Genomic DNA, 17,327 nt, shown 5'->3' with positions numbered 1-17,327 from the left:
GTAGTTCTTAAACCTCTTTGCAAGCATAAAAAGACACACCTAAATCTATTATCCAAGTTTCTGTCTATGAATAAAATTAGGGTTTCAAGTTGTATTTTGACTATGGAAACATTTGTAGAGAGATTTTGTCTTGACCTCCACCACCAATCTTCTTCGGAAATTTACAGTTCTTAAAATGACATTTCTTCTTGCGATTTCAACATTCACCTATGCCATTTCTTCTTTCTAACCTGGACTTTTCTCTCCTTAACTTTAATCTTTCTTTGCATATAGTTCTGTCTTGATTTCCTTACCTAGTTTTCAACATCAACATAATATTTGAAGTTTCACCATTTGCCTTCTTGCAAACTCTTCATTCACCCCTAACCTAACGATGTGATCAAAGTCTTACATCATTTTGCCTGAAGAGTTAATCACTTTAATAACTAGTCAATTCTAGTTGTTAGACAATGAAGATAGAATTAGTAATGCTCTGACCTCATCATCTAATTTAATGCCCTCGAAACACAATTGGTTTGTCATCATGTTGAAATTATTCAAATGTCCAACCACCAAATTCCCTTTTCATAATCTTCATGTTGAATAATCTCTTCATCATAAAAATCTTTTTTGAAGCAGAAGGTTTCTCGTACATCTTTTTCAGTGCGGCCATTAAATCCACCGTAGTTTTCTCATTGACAGTATTGAAAGCAACATTTCAGAAAATTGAAAAATGGATCAAACCTACTGTTGTTCGATCAAGCACTTTCTATTCTTCTATTGTCATTAATTTAGGCTTTTTGATGATTCCTTCCACCAGCGTCAGTTACATTTTTTGTATATAATAAATCTTCAACTTACATTTTCCATAACAAAAAGTTGAAACCATTGAACCTTTCCATATTGTACTTCACTTCATCGACCATTGCTTCACTCGATTCAAAGATCTTCAGAAAACCCTGCTTTGATACCATTTCTTGGGATGGAGAGATTGGATTCAATTGATTCACAATCAAATCACATCGTGGAAAAACACAACGATTCGAGAGATCTGGAACAAATGTTGAATGGAAGCCTATAACATAGGAAATCTAGAAAAGCATAGAAGATTTAATGTGGATAAATACATAAATAGCATCTGAAATATTGCTACTTACAAAATCTAGCACCTAGGTAATATTTTTGAACTACCGAATGGATGTATTTATGCATGCCACGATCAAACCATTGATAATTTGATAAAAAAAGAAAATGTGGGGTGAAGCTTTATCATGAATTTTAATATTTGAGAATTTGAAAAACGGATTAAAGAGAGTGCTAGATTTGTAAATAGCAATTTTTTGAGTGCTATGCATGTGAACAATCGTTTAATGTAAAAACACCTAAGAGCAAGAAATAATTAAGAAGTCAAACTAAACCAACGATTCAACTATGAAATGAGGAGAAATATACATATTACATCACACTCAGAGTTCCTCTCTACAAGCCTAAAACTCGTGAATGCTCCTCTCTTGATCGCGCAAGAGTAGATTGCAAAAATTTATAACACATAACTTGCAGCATCGCTAGCTCAATCCCACTCTTATTACACAATACCGAGAGAGATACCTTCCTCATATATAAGTCGAGTACTTAAATCTCAATCAGAAGAGAAACTGCCCTTGGCACTGGAGTGCCACTCCTGGGCGTCGTCTTTCTACACGCTCCGTCTTGAGTCGTTCTTTTGAGCACTAGATCGCCCATTCCAAGCTTCAATTTTCCAGTGTCTCTGTTTTCAAATATGAAAATGAACAGACCACGGCGCAACTGCACCCATTCAAGGCGTAGAACGTCCAATCACTATATCTAGAAAAGGATGTGGTGCTAGGTTGGAGCACTCTGTTGGGCGCTTTGATCCTAACATTAATAGATTCGTGATGATGTTAGTATATCAATATAAGAGAGAGAATTATACCATCATCCATTAGAAGAAGCGTTATTTCATCTCACACATCCTTCACTATCAATTATAAATTTTAAATAGATTAGAATTAAAGAGCTAAAATATAAAATATATATGCAAGAAATAGTTGATTTTCTTTTTTAAGCAAATATGCTCATTCAACTTAAATTATTATTTTTTTTTTTTCCTTTTTGCTTCTGCCATTTTTAACAATATTCAATCTTAACTTCACAGTATTGTTTGTGGCCTATGATTTGAAAGTTATTGTTTTTCATCATTTATATATTAGTTAAAAGATGAATCAACCAAGAATAATGTCAAAAAATAGAAAGTCATTTAAAAGTCTAATTTTACTAATGTATTTCACCAATCAAATTATCGAAATCACCGAATACACCTTAAGTATCATTTATTGGCCATATCTTTAATTCTAAATTATTTGACAGTCTCTACCTATTGACATGAAATGGCCTTCTTGTACAACCAAAACTATAAGCTGAAATAATTTTGAAGCGTTTGATTAGCCATCAAGCAAATTTAAAGGATTTTGAATCATGCATCTCTCTACTTTTAATGACGTTAACAAAATTAAGCAGTTTTGATGTTTTGTTTGAACATTATAACATTAAAGCTAAAAAGTGAGAATAATGATTCTCCTTTTAGGTGAAGGAAAGTTATCTATATAATATATCCGTACATGTTTGCCATCTTTATTTTAATTATTCTTGTTTTTTGCGATTATCTTGTGTTTGACTCACTAAGCAAATAAGCTGAATTACAATGAATCTTTGTGTGTTTTCCTAACAAACTGAACCTAATAAAGATTGACCCCGCACGAGCTCTGCTAGTCTGCACCTTAGTTTCTGAAATCAGTGGCCAGACTTTTATGTAGAAGCTTTATATATTTGAGAACAACCATTTAATCAATATATTATATAAAATTTCTCAGCTGAAAGCCTCGGCCTTCCTTTATTAAGTGCTTATCTTAACTCAATTGGGACTAATTTCTCACATGGAGCCAATTTTGCTACTGCTGGTTCAACAATAAGGAGACAAAATACAACACTTTTTCAAAGTGGCTATAGTCCCTTCTCCTTGGATGTTCAAACCTGGCAGTTTACTCAGTTCAAGTCCAGATCCCAATTTTTCTATTCACAAGGTAAGCATTATCCATTTTGTATTTATTAAAGTTCTATGTTTCCCATCACAATCAATTTATTATTGGTTCTTGTAAATTTGCAATTTCAAAAACATACAGGGGGAATTTTTGGAGATTTGTTGCCTAGTGAAGATTTTTTCTCGAAGGCGCTTTACACTTTTGACATTGGTCAGAATGATCTCACAGCAGGCTATTTCCTTGGAATGACAACTGAGGAAGTTAAAGCAAATATTCCTGACATTCTCGATCAGTTCACTATTGCAATAAAGGTTTGGATTGATTTTGGATGCTCTTATAAATTGAAATAAAAAATTTATATTTTACAATATGAGCAATTGATATCGGAGTTATCCTAAAACACAATAGAGAAAACAAACTGTATTACTAAAAGCAAATAGGTGATTACAACTAAACATACTTGAAAGGGAAATTACAACAAACGACATAAACACACATTAGAGCTCAATCCGGTGGTGGAGATTGGCTTGGTGGTTGGGGAGTGGTGTTTAGAGGCTGAAATGGGCTTTGGGATGCTGGAACTGCAAAATGAGGGGCTGGAATTGCATTAGCTGTGAAGCTGAAGGCCTAGAATGGCAGCGGGAGTGAAGTGGTGGGTCAGGACAGCGAAGGGCAGCGAAGGGGAAGGGTATGGACTGCGGGACAGAAAAGGGAGAGCTGTTTGGTGACTGAGGCCGCAAGGCGGATGGCTAGAATGACTGAAAGAGGTTGTTGGGTGACGGCTTGCAGGGAAAAGACAGCATGGCTGCTATCCTGGGTGGCTGCAGCAAATACGAAGGGCTGTACAGCGGCAGAAACAGCTAGGCGAGGGAGGGAACATTAGCGGTGGTGAAGATGAATAGTTGGTACTGCGAGGGAAGTTAATAGGAGGGAGGGGAAGGCGATGGTGGCGATTGGAAAGGTTGTGAAAGTGTTGGGGAAGGATAAATACCTCATCGGGAATGAGAGGCAGCCGCAACGCTACTCAATTCCTATGAAGGAAATCACCACCTAGGACAGTTATAGCTGGAGCACCTTCTCGCCTTTTGATGCAACCTTAGAAGGCAAAGCCCTGGACGTCAGTGCTTGTCCTGAATGAAAACACCAAGGAAACTGCAATCAAGCCATAACACAACTCTTATAGAGGAAAGCACTATATGAAAATGAAAGGAAAGGGGAAAACTTGCTATAAATTGGAAAGTAAAACAAAGCCACTTGGTTTGCCTTTAGACTATTTGCGTGGATGGGGTATGCTCACGGTCATGGGATCACACTATTCCATGTTCGTTTCGTAAGCGGGAAGTGCCCAACTTCAGTTTCCCGAGGTTGGGAGAGCTTCGACCTCATATGTCGAAGCTTCTAACTTCTCATGGTATGGCGTCAAATCGGCCACGTTGAAGGTGATGGAGCTATTGTAACTTCCTGGTAAATCACTTCTGCATGTGTTATCATTCCAAAGCACATTCTGATAGAAAAAAAATCTATTACATTTTGGCACAAACTGAGATGGAGCGGCATATAGTTGTAGATTCTCGCAAGGTTATTCTCGGGCCCTTACATCTATAACCTTCATCTCTCACTTCTTGTACTCTGTTGAATTCATCTGATGGACAAGTCTATCAGAAGGGATCAACTCTAAAATAAAATCTATGATAGACTGAACCACACTGAATTTCAACAACTCTAAAAAACCTCTTCTTCGTCTTCTTTTAATGGGTATGCATTCGACTGTAGAATTTTCCTTCCTGCTAAGCTTCTAAGGCAATTTATAATACAAGTCATCTCTCATGTCTGATCATTTGTCGGTGGGTATGCTGTTGATATAAATTTAATACCCCAACGACTCTCTATGAGCTTCTAGAAGTGGCACAAAAATGTCTCTTCTCGGAGATACTAAACCTTTCTAAACAGGGGCATTTCAGGAAGTAATATATAGATCTAAAATGTCTGAATTTGTACTATCTATGGTTGTTCTATGTCTAATATTGGCTCCTCAAACTCATTTTCCATTTGCACATTTAATGTTGTTGGTGATCTTCTCATCGTCAGCAAAACAGTAGCTCAAGGCACCACAATCTCATACTTTATATGATGCCCATTATCTTAGACTAACTACCTTCTAGGATAGCTACTGTCAACTCTGCCAAAGTATCTCTCTTGGGTTCAATTGGAATCTCTGCCGTCTCTTTCTCATCGGCTGGAAGCTGAGGATCCTCATTGAAATCTTCATCTTTATTCGGATCACAGTTTATTTCTTCTAATACTCTCTGATCCATGAAATAGATCGTTCTTCTGGATGTGCAATCTTATTCGGTATGCACAAATTTAGGCACTTGAAATACATCCTAGTGTGAAGATTTGGGATTGCGGATTACTTCCACCTGTTCTCCTCTCTGATCTAGAGGTTTCTTTGGTGTGGTTTGCTTGGATGTTCCTTTGAGTACTCTTGTTGTAAGATGCTGGGGTTGAACTAAGTTGCAAGATGTGGTGGTCATTTGATAATGCTCTCTCTCCATTTTTGAAGCTAGGGTTTACACATCATGTCTATAATGAGCTGGTAGGTACTGATGTTGCATCTCCCATTTCATCTTGGACCAAGTAATGGTCTTATCTTTTTCCTTGCACTGGCGTAGGTGCTTCAAATTTTTGCCACCAAAATAATGCACTCTTCTTTAACTTGTTGGCGGTTCGTTTCACCATTTCGTCCGATGAGATGTCCTGGTACTCAATGAAAAGTTCCACAGTCTGAAGCAACTAGACGACCTAGTTCGAATCCAATTGACCATAATAAGGTAGATTCACCTTGACTTTAACATTCTGGCTTCTCCAATATTTCATGGTAAATCTTCGAGATGTTGATTCTTCATCTCGGGGATTGAATGGAACTTGTGTGACCACTCTGAATGATCTTCTTTCCCAATTTCATCTGGTCATTGTAACACTCAATGGAGTTGTCGATGTATCTCTTCTATGATAAACTCCTGATCGGCGTCTGACGCTTTTCTCCTCGAAGGCATGATTAGGGTTTGGGGTGGGTATTTGCAAGGAGGTGTGTAATGGTAATATTGGATGCGGAAAAAAATGTGGAGAGGGTGGAGATAGGTTTGGGCATGGTAGATGCTATAAACGCTATAATAAGACTAGGTTTAGGTTAACTTTGATACCAAATGATACTAGAATGAACTCAAACCATAATAGAAAAAATAAATATTATCTAAAAGCAAATAGGTAGTTACAAATAAACACACTTGAAAGGAAAATGATACCAAACACGACACAAATGCACATTAGGGCTCGATCTGTGGCGGAGATCAGCTAGGTGGTGTGGGAGTGGCGGTAGGAGGCTGACATGCGTTGTGGGTTGCTGGAACAACAAAAGGAGGGCTGGCATTGCATCAGAAGCGAAGTGGAGTGCTTGGAATGGCAGAGGCAACAAAGTGGAGAGTTGAGACAGCGAGGGGCAGAAAAATGGAGAGTTGGGACAGTGAGGGGTAGTGATGAGGAAGGGCATTGGACCGTGGGACAGAAAAAAGAGGTCAGTCTGAGGACTGTAGAAGTGAGGGGGCTGGCTGGAATGACTGAAAGATCTGGCTAGGTGGCGAGGCTGCAGGAAATAGACAGCGAGGGGGCAGCAAAGTGCAGAGTTGGGACATCGAAGGGCAGTGAAGGGGGAAGGCATTGGATTGCAGGACTGAGAAGGGAGGTTTGTCTGAGGATTGTAGCAGCGAAGGGGGTGGGTGGAATGACTGAAAGAGGTGGCTGGGTGGCGAGGCTGCAGGGAATAGACAAGAAAGCAGCTGTCCTTAGAGGCTGTAGCAAGTACAGAGAGCTGGATAGCAGCTAAAACCGCCAGGCGAGGGAGAAAACTGTGGCGCTGGCGAAGGTGGAGGGTTGGGACTAGGGAAAGCGAAGAGGAGGGAGGGAAAGGAAATGGAGGCGACTGGAATAATTGTGGAGGTGTTAGGGAAGGATGAATACCCTTTCGCAAATGAGCTGCAGCCGAAGCACCACTTTATCTCTTAGAAGGAGATCACCACCTTGGCCGAGTTACAGTCGAAGCACTTTCTCGCCTTTGGACACATCCCTAGAAGGGAAAATCTTAGACATTAGCGGCTGTCCTAAAAGAAAACACAGAAAACTGCATTCTAACCCTAATAAAACACATTTATAGGAAAGGACTCCATTGAATAAAACAAACGAGGAAACTTGCTAAAATTTGAAAAGGGATCGAAACAGGGCCGCTCAGTTTGTCTCTGGGCTATTTGAATGAGTCTGGCACGTGCGTGGTCATGAGATTGCGCGATCCCGCATCCTCTTCATAAGCAGGAGATTCCCTGCATAAAAAATTTTGCTAAATTTCTATGATTTGGTTGAATGAATTAGCACTCAACTTGAAATTTTAAGTTTAAAATTTTCTTTTATAATGACCTTATTTTCTCATGGTTTTTAAGTGAATGAAATAATCATTTTTTGACATTTGATTGCTTTTTTATTCAAGGAAATTAATCCAATGAAAATGGTGAAGTTTGATACAATAAGATTTTATTTAGTGTAAAATGAAGCCTTTGTAGTTAAACTCACTGATTTGCTACTAATGTATTTCTGTTTTACACTTGCTATTTTATATAAAATGTAACCATCATTCTCTAATTTCTTACCTGCTTAAAACATTTTAATTACAAATGAGCTCCATAAACTGGGTTTAAATCAATATAGTGTTGCCTAAAGGGATTCCACATTGATGCTTTTGGGTGAGAGTAGTTAGGGAAAAACACAAAACGTGTCACAGGTTATTTCCTCATAAACTTTTAACTCAAAGGGTCAACAAGCCTACTTAGCCAAACAATAATCTAACAAACCTACCAAATACACTAATATACCAAACAGCTTTGCTAGAATGATTCTTGATCAACCAAGTGTTGGCTTAAGTTTGTAAAAGCATGGAAGTTGGCCACGATGCAATCAGTAAGAGATGATGTTAGTGAACCATCTCGATTAGGCTAGTGAGACATTGCTAACTCAACAGATCCTTGCCAACTCTAAAATTGACTTTCACAAAATAGCAAAATTTTTTGTAATTTTTTATTAAACAGCTTAATGAACCTCCACTGAGTCTTAGTAGGCCTCAGCTAAGTTAACAAACCCATAACTATTTCACATGTCGTCTTGAAGTTTTGAGCAGACTAATTTTTGTCTGATTACCTAATTTCAACTTGACCCAAACCCAATTTTGACTTCCACAGATTATCCAATTCAAAGGAGCCTCCCCACCCTCTCTCTGCAAAACTAGGCCTCTTAAGTTCAAGCGAAAGACAATTCCACCTCCACAATAAAGCCTTGTCAAAATATGTAGCACAATGACTTAGGAGGAAATCCCTACAGGGAGAAGGTTAAAAAGGTTTCTTGACTGAAATACCCTTGGTAAAATGCTTCTCTTAAGTGCTTCCATCATCAAGAAGCATAGTACATCTTATGAACATAGTAATATACATGGAGATCCTTAAGCTAAGTGATGTAGTTCTGACATAAAGTTACGGATGTTCAGGATAGTTTTAACCTATAACATATATAGTTTTATACATGTACAGTATGACTTGAGATTACCTCATATTTTACCATTTTAATGCTTCTGTGAAGTGCTTTCATCGTCAAGAAGCATAATACACCTTATGGCCATAGTAATATGCATGGAGACCCCTAAGCTAAGTGATGTTGTAGTTCTGACCTTAAGTTACCAATGTCCAGGGTAGTTTTAACCTAAAACATATATTGTTTTCTACATGGACAATATGACTTGAGGTCTTTATAATCTAAACATGATCAACCCTTGATGGAGAATAAAGTTATTATTGCCTTGAGAAGTAGTTATTTAAGTGGTGCATATTGATCTTCAAAAAATGTCCTAGCGTTGCTCATCACCCACCACACCGTTGACCATAAGCTGTTTTAAGTTTCAAACCACCTCCTAACCTAGGTCAACGATGAAGTCATGTCAAGATTCATGAGAATGCAGAGACCTCTAAGCTAATATGTTTCTGTAACTCCATTAACAATCCTTTGATCACTAATGGGGCAAAATGGACTGAACTCGTTCCTATCTCTAAAGATAACCAATTTCATAAAATGAAAATATGAATAAAAAAATGTTACCATGATACGTTGATACAAAAAAAATAAACCTTCCAGATTAGTATGAACGTCTCTAATGACGCTAAAAAAAAAGAAAAAAAAGAAAAAAAAAACTAAAAACTAATTCATGGCTTGGAAAGCTTCTAACGGGCGATGAAACAAAGTATACTAGCACCAAGGCACCTCTAACATGCCCCACAAACGAAGAAAATTGAAAATGTTATTATGTAAGACATTGAACATCGCATGAAATGCCTAGCTCATGAGAAGTTTCACCATCATTAACATATTAAAACAACTTCTTGGAATGATAAAATGGCTAATCAAACTCAATTCTACCTCAATTCAATCGAAGAAATCATAACCTATCCCTTAACTCCCCAAAACATAGTTCAACCTCAATGGAATTAGAAGTTTCACGCATTCCCCGACACTGTTTCCGTCATTCTCATTCTTTGCTGCAGCCTCGAACAGTTGTTCTTAGCTGTTTTTTTACTGTTCCGGCCGCCCAATACCGTTTCCTGTGCCGCCTTACCGTTTCCCAGTCACTCATCCTTGCTGCCATCCATAATAGCCAGCCTTCTTGTTGTTCCGACAGTTTCTCACCTTTCTTTTGCTGCCATCATCAACCCCTTGCTACAGCACCACCATGCAGCTTTCCCAACCGCTAACCGATCACCTTCCCTATGGAATACAAATTTAGTTGAGTGTTGTGTCTATTGTTTTTCCAATTCTTTGTGTGTTGTAACCGCCCATTTTATTTTTCAATAATAATATTTGTTCTCTTATTGTTATTGATGTAATTGCCAGACATCCTGTATGACAGTTCACGTATTGCGTGGTTGTCTCTAAAAGTAGTCCAACATGTCAAAGATGGAACCCTGTGTACTATTTCGGGAAGACTATTAGAGTTATCTGGGTATTAAAGTCAATTCAGCAGTGTACCCCCCGATATGTGATCAAATAGGATGTATGGACCACTACATTGCGAATCGCCTTAGGAGCTTTGTGAGAAAAAACGTCCTACAATGGCATCCAGGTCTTACCAGAGAAGAAGAGGTCCCTTTCGAGTGGTTACTATTAAGAGTTGCCCAGACAACCACAAATTTCATCCTATAATTGGTTCCACATTACATCTTTGTTTATCATATGCACCCACCATAGTACTAGAGGTGGGAGAAGCAATTTACTGATATATTGGTTGTAGACTTAATTTGTGAGAATACTCATTTATATATAGTGCCAGCTCCAATTGCGCCAAAAGTTGATGGATACTTATTCTACACGATGTGCTTTGAAATGACAGAGAGAGGATTGACTTATCGTGAGATTGCAATAGCTCTGCCACTTTCAACGTGCCTGATCTAATTCCATACTATGAAGAGACAGAAGCTTTGAATGATGAGGTCGAACATGTTGTTTCTTTTGGGCTCGGTGTGGGAAACTTCACTTCCTCTGGACCAGATTCGGGAAAGCGTCACTACTTCTGGATTGGTGTGCACTCCTAATTACGCTAGTGCTATTTATGTGTTTTTGTTGTTCTTAGGTTTCCACTTTTATTGTGTTTTTTTTCAGGACAACTATCAGTATCATTATTTTCTCTTCTAGGGTTATATCAATGGGAGAGTAGTGCCCCGACTATATCTCGTTCCAAAGTGGTGATTACTTTCCAAGGATCGAGAGTACTTCGACTGTATCTCGCTCTCGAGGTAGTGATTTAGCCTTTCTCAACTCCTCCACATCTCTCCCGTTTCACTGCCACACATTCCTTCTAATTACCCCAGTGCTATCTATGTGTTTTTGTTGTTCTTAGGTTTCAACTTTTATTGTGTTTTTTTTAGTACAACTATCAGTATCCTTATTTTCTCTTCTAGGGTTAAATCAATGGGAGAGTGGTGCTCCGACTATATCTAGTTCCAAGGTGGTGATTACTTTCCAAGGATTGAGTATACTCCAACTGTATCTCGCTCTAGAGGTAGTGATTTAGCCTTCCCCTACTCTATATCTCTCCCGCTCCACTGCCACACATTCATCCTTGCTGCAGCCAGACCTGACAGCAATCCTTTTGTTGTTCTTCCTGCATTTCATCGTTGTCTAGTCAACCTTCATGCTACCGCACCGCCAGGACAACCATTCTTTTGCTATCTCGAAGTGCACACATTCCTTGTTTCTTCTTCCGTCATTCCCCCTCGCCGACGTAGCCTCAAATTGTCGTTCCTGGCTGTTCTAATACTTTTTCGGCAGCCTAAAACCATTCCCCGTGTCGCCTTACTGCTGTCAGGCCTTCGTCCTTGCTACCACCGCTCATAACAGCCTGCCTTCTCACTATTCCGACATTTTCTCACCTTTCCTTCGCTGCCATCATCACCCCCTTGTTGCCACCAAACCATCCAGCCTACCCAACTGCCACCAGCCACCTCCCCTATGGCATAAAAATCTAGTGTCTATTGTTTTTTTATTTCATTGTGTTGGTTATAACCGCCTATTTGTATTTTCAGTAAGAATTATTATTTGTTTATTATTATTTGGGTTAACTCTAATATCACTAAGCTTTGAAAGGAGTCATGCCATATCACTATGGTCAACCAAATCAAGCTCAAAATTCTTCTCCAATAAGGATGTGACACATGCTCTTGGCCTGAGTGGTTAATCTAATTTTAAAGATGTTACCATCATATAGTTACAGCCCAAAAAGTGTGTATTGTCATACATCTAAGCTTTTAGTTCTGCTTGATGCATTTGATAGAGTATAAAGCTCTCATATTAACTCTTGTCTTTTTAAACTTTGCTACTTAGTCAGCTTTCACCCCCATTTTTATGAAATTAAGTAACCTATGACTGCTAATAAGGATTTTTATATTAGATTTGGTCGATTATCTCCTCTATTTAAGTGAATTAGGATCCATGATTCCTCAGGATAATGAAACCTTGAATTCTTGATCTGGCTACTCTTCAATTCCCAAACCAAAACCATTGAGCACTTTGAGTGTATTGTCTTCTCATCTCCCAAAAGAACTATTATAATGACCAATTTATAAGAAATGTCATGCTACCAGTTTTAATCTAATGTTCTCTCCCTTAAGGGAGAGACGAACCCTGGAGCAAGCCTTCAATGGAAATCTTTCTAACAAAGAAATTTAAATCCTTTCAAGAGGTTATATCTCTAGGTTATGCTGTATTTACCTCCTAAATGTTAAGTCTTTTGTTATGGACTTATTTTTTTTAGAATGAAAGGGGCACAGTGTGCTGCTCCGTAGTGTATTTACTTAGTCCGCGAAGCTGTAGAGAGGGTGCGCATGCAAATTGGGATTTATAAAGTGCATTTTTGCACAAAACAAAACTTAATTTTGAAAAGCTAGCATAAAAGATGTACAAATGAGGCAACTCCGGTGGTTCGCATTAGTTTTTTGCTTGCTTTTCTGTTTGAAAAAATTTCAGAAAGCATGCACTTATAGTTTGGGTGCGAGTTAATGATCTTTTGCTTCAAAAAAAGTTGTGATATTTTACAGCAGCCTAAAGAATATGTTGTCCATAAAAGAACTTCCGGTTGGATAATAGAAAACGATCAACGCACTGAATAAGCCCTAGAAAATTATGCAGTGTACGTCCAATCACCAAACCAATTAAACATATGGGCTCATTTGATTGATTTTTTAAAAGAAATTATATTTTAAAAAAATTATATTTTGTTATTAATTCATTTTATGAGTAAAAAATAAAAACTTAAATTCTAACAACTTCCAACCAAAGATAGACATCAAGTATACCATCCATCTTTCAGAACATTTTAGCTCACTTCCAACCAAACATTATCTTACCCACATTTTACTTCACATCAATTTTATAAGCAACAAAATTCATCTCTTTGGAATATTTATGATCAATTCCTTTCTGTAGAGTATTTATTGGCAAGGTGGGAGATACTTTTGGATCCACAATACAGGTCCTTTTGGCTGTCTTCCTTATGTTTTGGATAGGCTGACCTTGAGAGCTCCTGAGGTAGATGATAAGGGCTGTGGAGTTCCCTTCAATGAGGTGGCTCAGCTATTCAATTCAATGCTAAATGATACTGTAATACAGCTTAGAAAGGATCTTCCTCTTGCATCTTTCACCTATGTTGATATCTACTCCAACAAGTACAGGCTCATTAGCTATGCAAAAAAGTATGGTAAGTCAGATTAATTTTTTTTTGTTTAGTAGTTGTAAATTTTTTACATTTATGTATACAGCGGGCTATTTATTTCACCCTTTATGTGCAAATCAGATTATACTGAATTTGGATTAATTTTTAGGCCTATTGTACTTTTCTTGGTGTCTGGCCATTATTTCACACCTAGACTAACTTTTTATTTTATATCTAATCATTTATTTATAATTTGAAGGCATCTCCTTCGGCTCTTGTATTTGGGTTTAGTATAATGCATGAACATCAAAAATAAATACAACTAGTTTGTTAAAAAATATAAACTGTAGGTTTGGTGAATCCTTATCTCCATTCCTTGTATAGGCCTTCATCAGCATACTAATCTAAACCTACTATATGATAACGAGTAAAAGTGTTAAATAGTGCCCTAACTATTTATGTTGGGTTATTTTAGTCCCAAAGCCTATTAAAGTGCCAAATTTGACGACAGATACTTTAAATTGGGGCTGAATTTCACGTCCTACTAAAAAAATATGCAAAAAGTGTTAAGGAACATTTTGATAGTTTTTCCGTAAGATAATGATTGTTGACTAGTTGTTATAAAATTAACATATGTAGATAACACTGATATACCAATAATACTAAATATTTGAATGATTTTATCATTAAAAAACATAATCATCATTAAACTTACCTAATTAATTGTATTAGCTTTATGAATTCATATTTTTCATTTGTTCATGTCTAACTATTGCTCGAAACATAGAATATATTTGTTGCCAATCATTCTGAAAAACTTATGTCTTCTTAATTTAACCTTTTAAATTTTTTCACATGTTTTTCTTCATATTTTTATTTTTGCCATGTATAGGATTTGAGCACCCACTAATGGCTTGTTGTGGCCATGGTGGAGCTTACAACTACAACAAGACAATAGGCTGTGGATCCAAAACTGTGGTAAATGGAACGGAAATTGTTCTTGCAAACTCATGCAAAGAGCCCCTTAAGCGCGTCAACTGGGATGGAGTTCATTACACTGAAGCTGCTAACAAATGGATTTTTGATCAAATATCTGAAGGGACTTTCTCTGATCCTCATCTTCCTCTAAGAATGGCTTGTTATAATCAAACAGCATGAGAGATTGGCATTGCAGATTAGTCATTTGTAATTGTCAATAAATTTGTATTATGGATGATTTGGATTTTTTTTCCTTTTATGTTTTTCCAATTTGAAATTGGATTGGTGTTGAAGTTCGAGCATTGGTGGATGGAGCGTGGATTGGAAATTCAAGAAAAATGATGCGGTGACTATCTCATGCTCCGCTTGTATTTATTAGTTTGTTAAATGGATTGTTTGATTGAAAGTGTTTAAAAATGTATGCCTATTATAATGCAATGTAAATTAAATGATTGGAATTTGGTTGGTTATCAAATGTCTCTGGAATAAATATGTTATTTAAAATATTTCGATTTGTTGGGTCATTTGTAAATAAATTTATGATTTTTTTTTTCTAGTTTGGAGCAAAACAAAATTTAAAACAATGTAATATATATATATATATAATATATATAACTTCAAGAATTGAAATGAGATATAATATAAATTATGTGAGAATATTCTAACAAAATTTAGAGAAGATAATTTTTACATCTCTTTAGTTTGCTTTACAATGATTAGAATACAAGAGTTAATTACTCATATACTATGTTTACATAAAAATAAATTAACTGAATATTTAAAAAGTTATTTTAATCAGAATTGGATTAGAAAATCCTCTTTCTTTTTCTCCCCATGCCAATAATTGGAATACTTATGCATAGCTTTCTTTGGTTCATAAATCAAGAAGATGACAATATATATGGTGTCAATCAAACGATTAAATGAGATATTTGAGATGAGAAGATATGTGTTGGATTTAGTGAATGTTGGTGAAGACCAAGTTGGAATTGTCAAGGCTAAAAATAGGCATGGTCTCTATCATCAATTGATTGTTGGGAGAATCCAGTCTCTCCATATGTCTTGGCAATATTAGCTGTCAAAGAAAAGCCTTCTCTCATTGAAGTGATAAAATTGACTTTTCAAAAAATTTTCAAGTATGAAGTTTGCATTAATAAAATTGTTGAATCCGAATTTTTTCTGTGGGTCACACCTAAGGAAAAGAGCAAAAAACCAAATAGAGGGAGGGGAGAGAGAGAGAGAGAGAGAAAGAGAGAGAGAGAGAGAGAATAAACAGTAAGTTAGAATGAGTATATTGACCATTCTCGACCTTTTTGGCTAAGATTGTGCTACCTTTATTTTCCAAATAGTCTCCTATTTATAGACAAATGAGGTATGACTCATAAAATTACAAAGAAACCCCTACTCTATGGATAGATATTTGACTTTGATTCAGGGATCTCTTGGGTGTCTACAACTTGTTGAGTTGGATGACATGGATGAGGCGACCAATCTTGTCGGTCATCTATTTTAGAGGGACCATCTGACTAACAAGCGACATGGGTGTAGTTTGTTGGTCGCTATTATGAAGTTAGTTGGATGCTGATGACCTACCTTCCAGAGAAATTGCCTGGTGGATGTATATACATCACCAGTGAACTTGAGTTACTAGAGAAGCTTACTGGCTTCATTTGCACGACTTCTGATACAGATCAATTTATCTCTTTGTGGGTTGTAACTTCTTAAGTCAACTTCTTTGAGTCGACAACTAGCTGTCAGAGTCCCACATCAATTAGTTTCCTAGTGGTTCCCATATTGTCATGTCACGTCTTCTGAGCATTGGATTCTTCTCAGATTCATGTTGACATGTTTTCCATGTACATATTTAATTTTTTTATTCTATTGCTTCTTGAAAGTGACAATTGTAATAAGAATAAGGGAATCTTATTTATGATAACCAACAACATTTATGATTACTTAATGGTACAATAAATAAATTTTCTGGAATTCCTTGGCAGTGGACTACTATAAATAGGGCATGAGGACATTGATTTATTCATCTTCCTCTGTCTTTTCACGGTGCTACCCACTCAGTTCCTTGCAACGCCATGGTGGGTGATTATAATTTCACGTTAGTGAATCTTTGTAAGGCTGCCAACATGAAAGTCTTCAAGAAGGTGAGGGGGCCTATGGTTGGGTATGCAGTGTATCTCCTTATTAATTAGACTCATTTTTCTCTTAGTTTATATCTTGCTTTATTATTATGTAGGGGACCTGATCCCATACACAATGCTTATTCACAGTATAACAATAGTTTTGATGGTATTTTTCACTTATATTTTCATTATTTTGCAACAAAACAAAAAACTTGATCCTGAAGAAAAATAAGAATTAACTGTTTAATTTATATATATTTATATTGAGATACTACGCAACTATACGTATCGTTATCAAGTAATATAAGACTTTTTGATTAAGACTTGAATATCGAACCCACAGGGAAGATTATGCAATAGACACTTTTTAAAAAGTTTTTCTATTTTTAAAAAGATAATTACTTAAACAAAAAATGATTTTTGCAGGAATTTAAAATTTAAATATTTTTGGTATTTTTGATATTTTAACAAAGCAGTAACAACTTAAAATAATACCTAAAGTTTTTGTACAAGAAAAGTACTTAATATGAAAATATCTTTCTTCTTATCATGAGTCAATAATAAGTATATGAATTCTATTATGGAAGTATGCAAATTGTGTTGTGAAATAATATTCTTTACCCTTACTAAAGATGCTATAAAGAACATTGGCTAATCTATAGTTTGAATAAACTTGAAGACCAGGTAGGGATGGAAGATACTAGCTCTCACTCTCGAGTTCCCTCAATTGCCTCCACATGGCGGCTAACATTCTCGTATCAGAAACTAAAACAATAAAACTAAAACAATAAACTAATATGTCACTTTAAAGTCCTCTAACTCTACACCCATCAATGAATATTTCGTTATTTATTTGCACTCAATCATATGAACTACATTCTCATT

General features: G+C 36.5%; 1 protein-coding gene across 1 annotated transcript in view; it reads left to right on the top strand.

Annotated features, from left to right (window-relative positions):
• LOC110038735 (GDSL esterase/lipase At3g26430) overlaps window positions 1–14,796 on the top strand; it is a 30,128-nt gene extending 15,332 nt beyond the window's left edge. Inside the window, exons 2-5 of the mRNA XM_020743628.1 lie at window positions 2,871–3,080; window positions 3,180–3,349; window positions 13,104–13,374; window positions 14,222–14,796. Of these exons, the coding sequence (XP_020599287.1) occupies window positions 2,871–3,080; window positions 3,180–3,349; window positions 13,104–13,374; window positions 14,222–14,487 (917 nt within the window). The 3' untranslated portion in view covers window positions 14,488–14,796. The remainder of the gene's footprint in view (window positions 1–2,870; window positions 3,081–3,179; window positions 3,350–13,103; window positions 13,375–14,221) is intronic.
• Window positions 14,797–17,327: the final 2,531 nt, after the last annotated feature.

This window comes from Phalaenopsis equestris, unplaced genomic scaffold (genome assembly GCF_001263595.1).
Source record: "Phalaenopsis equestris unplaced genomic scaffold, ASM126359v1 Scaffold233663, whole genome shotgun sequence".
In the NCBI taxonomy this organism is placed as follows: Eukaryota; Viridiplantae; Streptophyta; class Magnoliopsida; order Asparagales; family Orchidaceae; genus Phalaenopsis; species Phalaenopsis equestris.
Note: the sequence above shows the minus strand (reverse complement) of the source record. Positions and strands in the feature narration are given on the sequence as shown.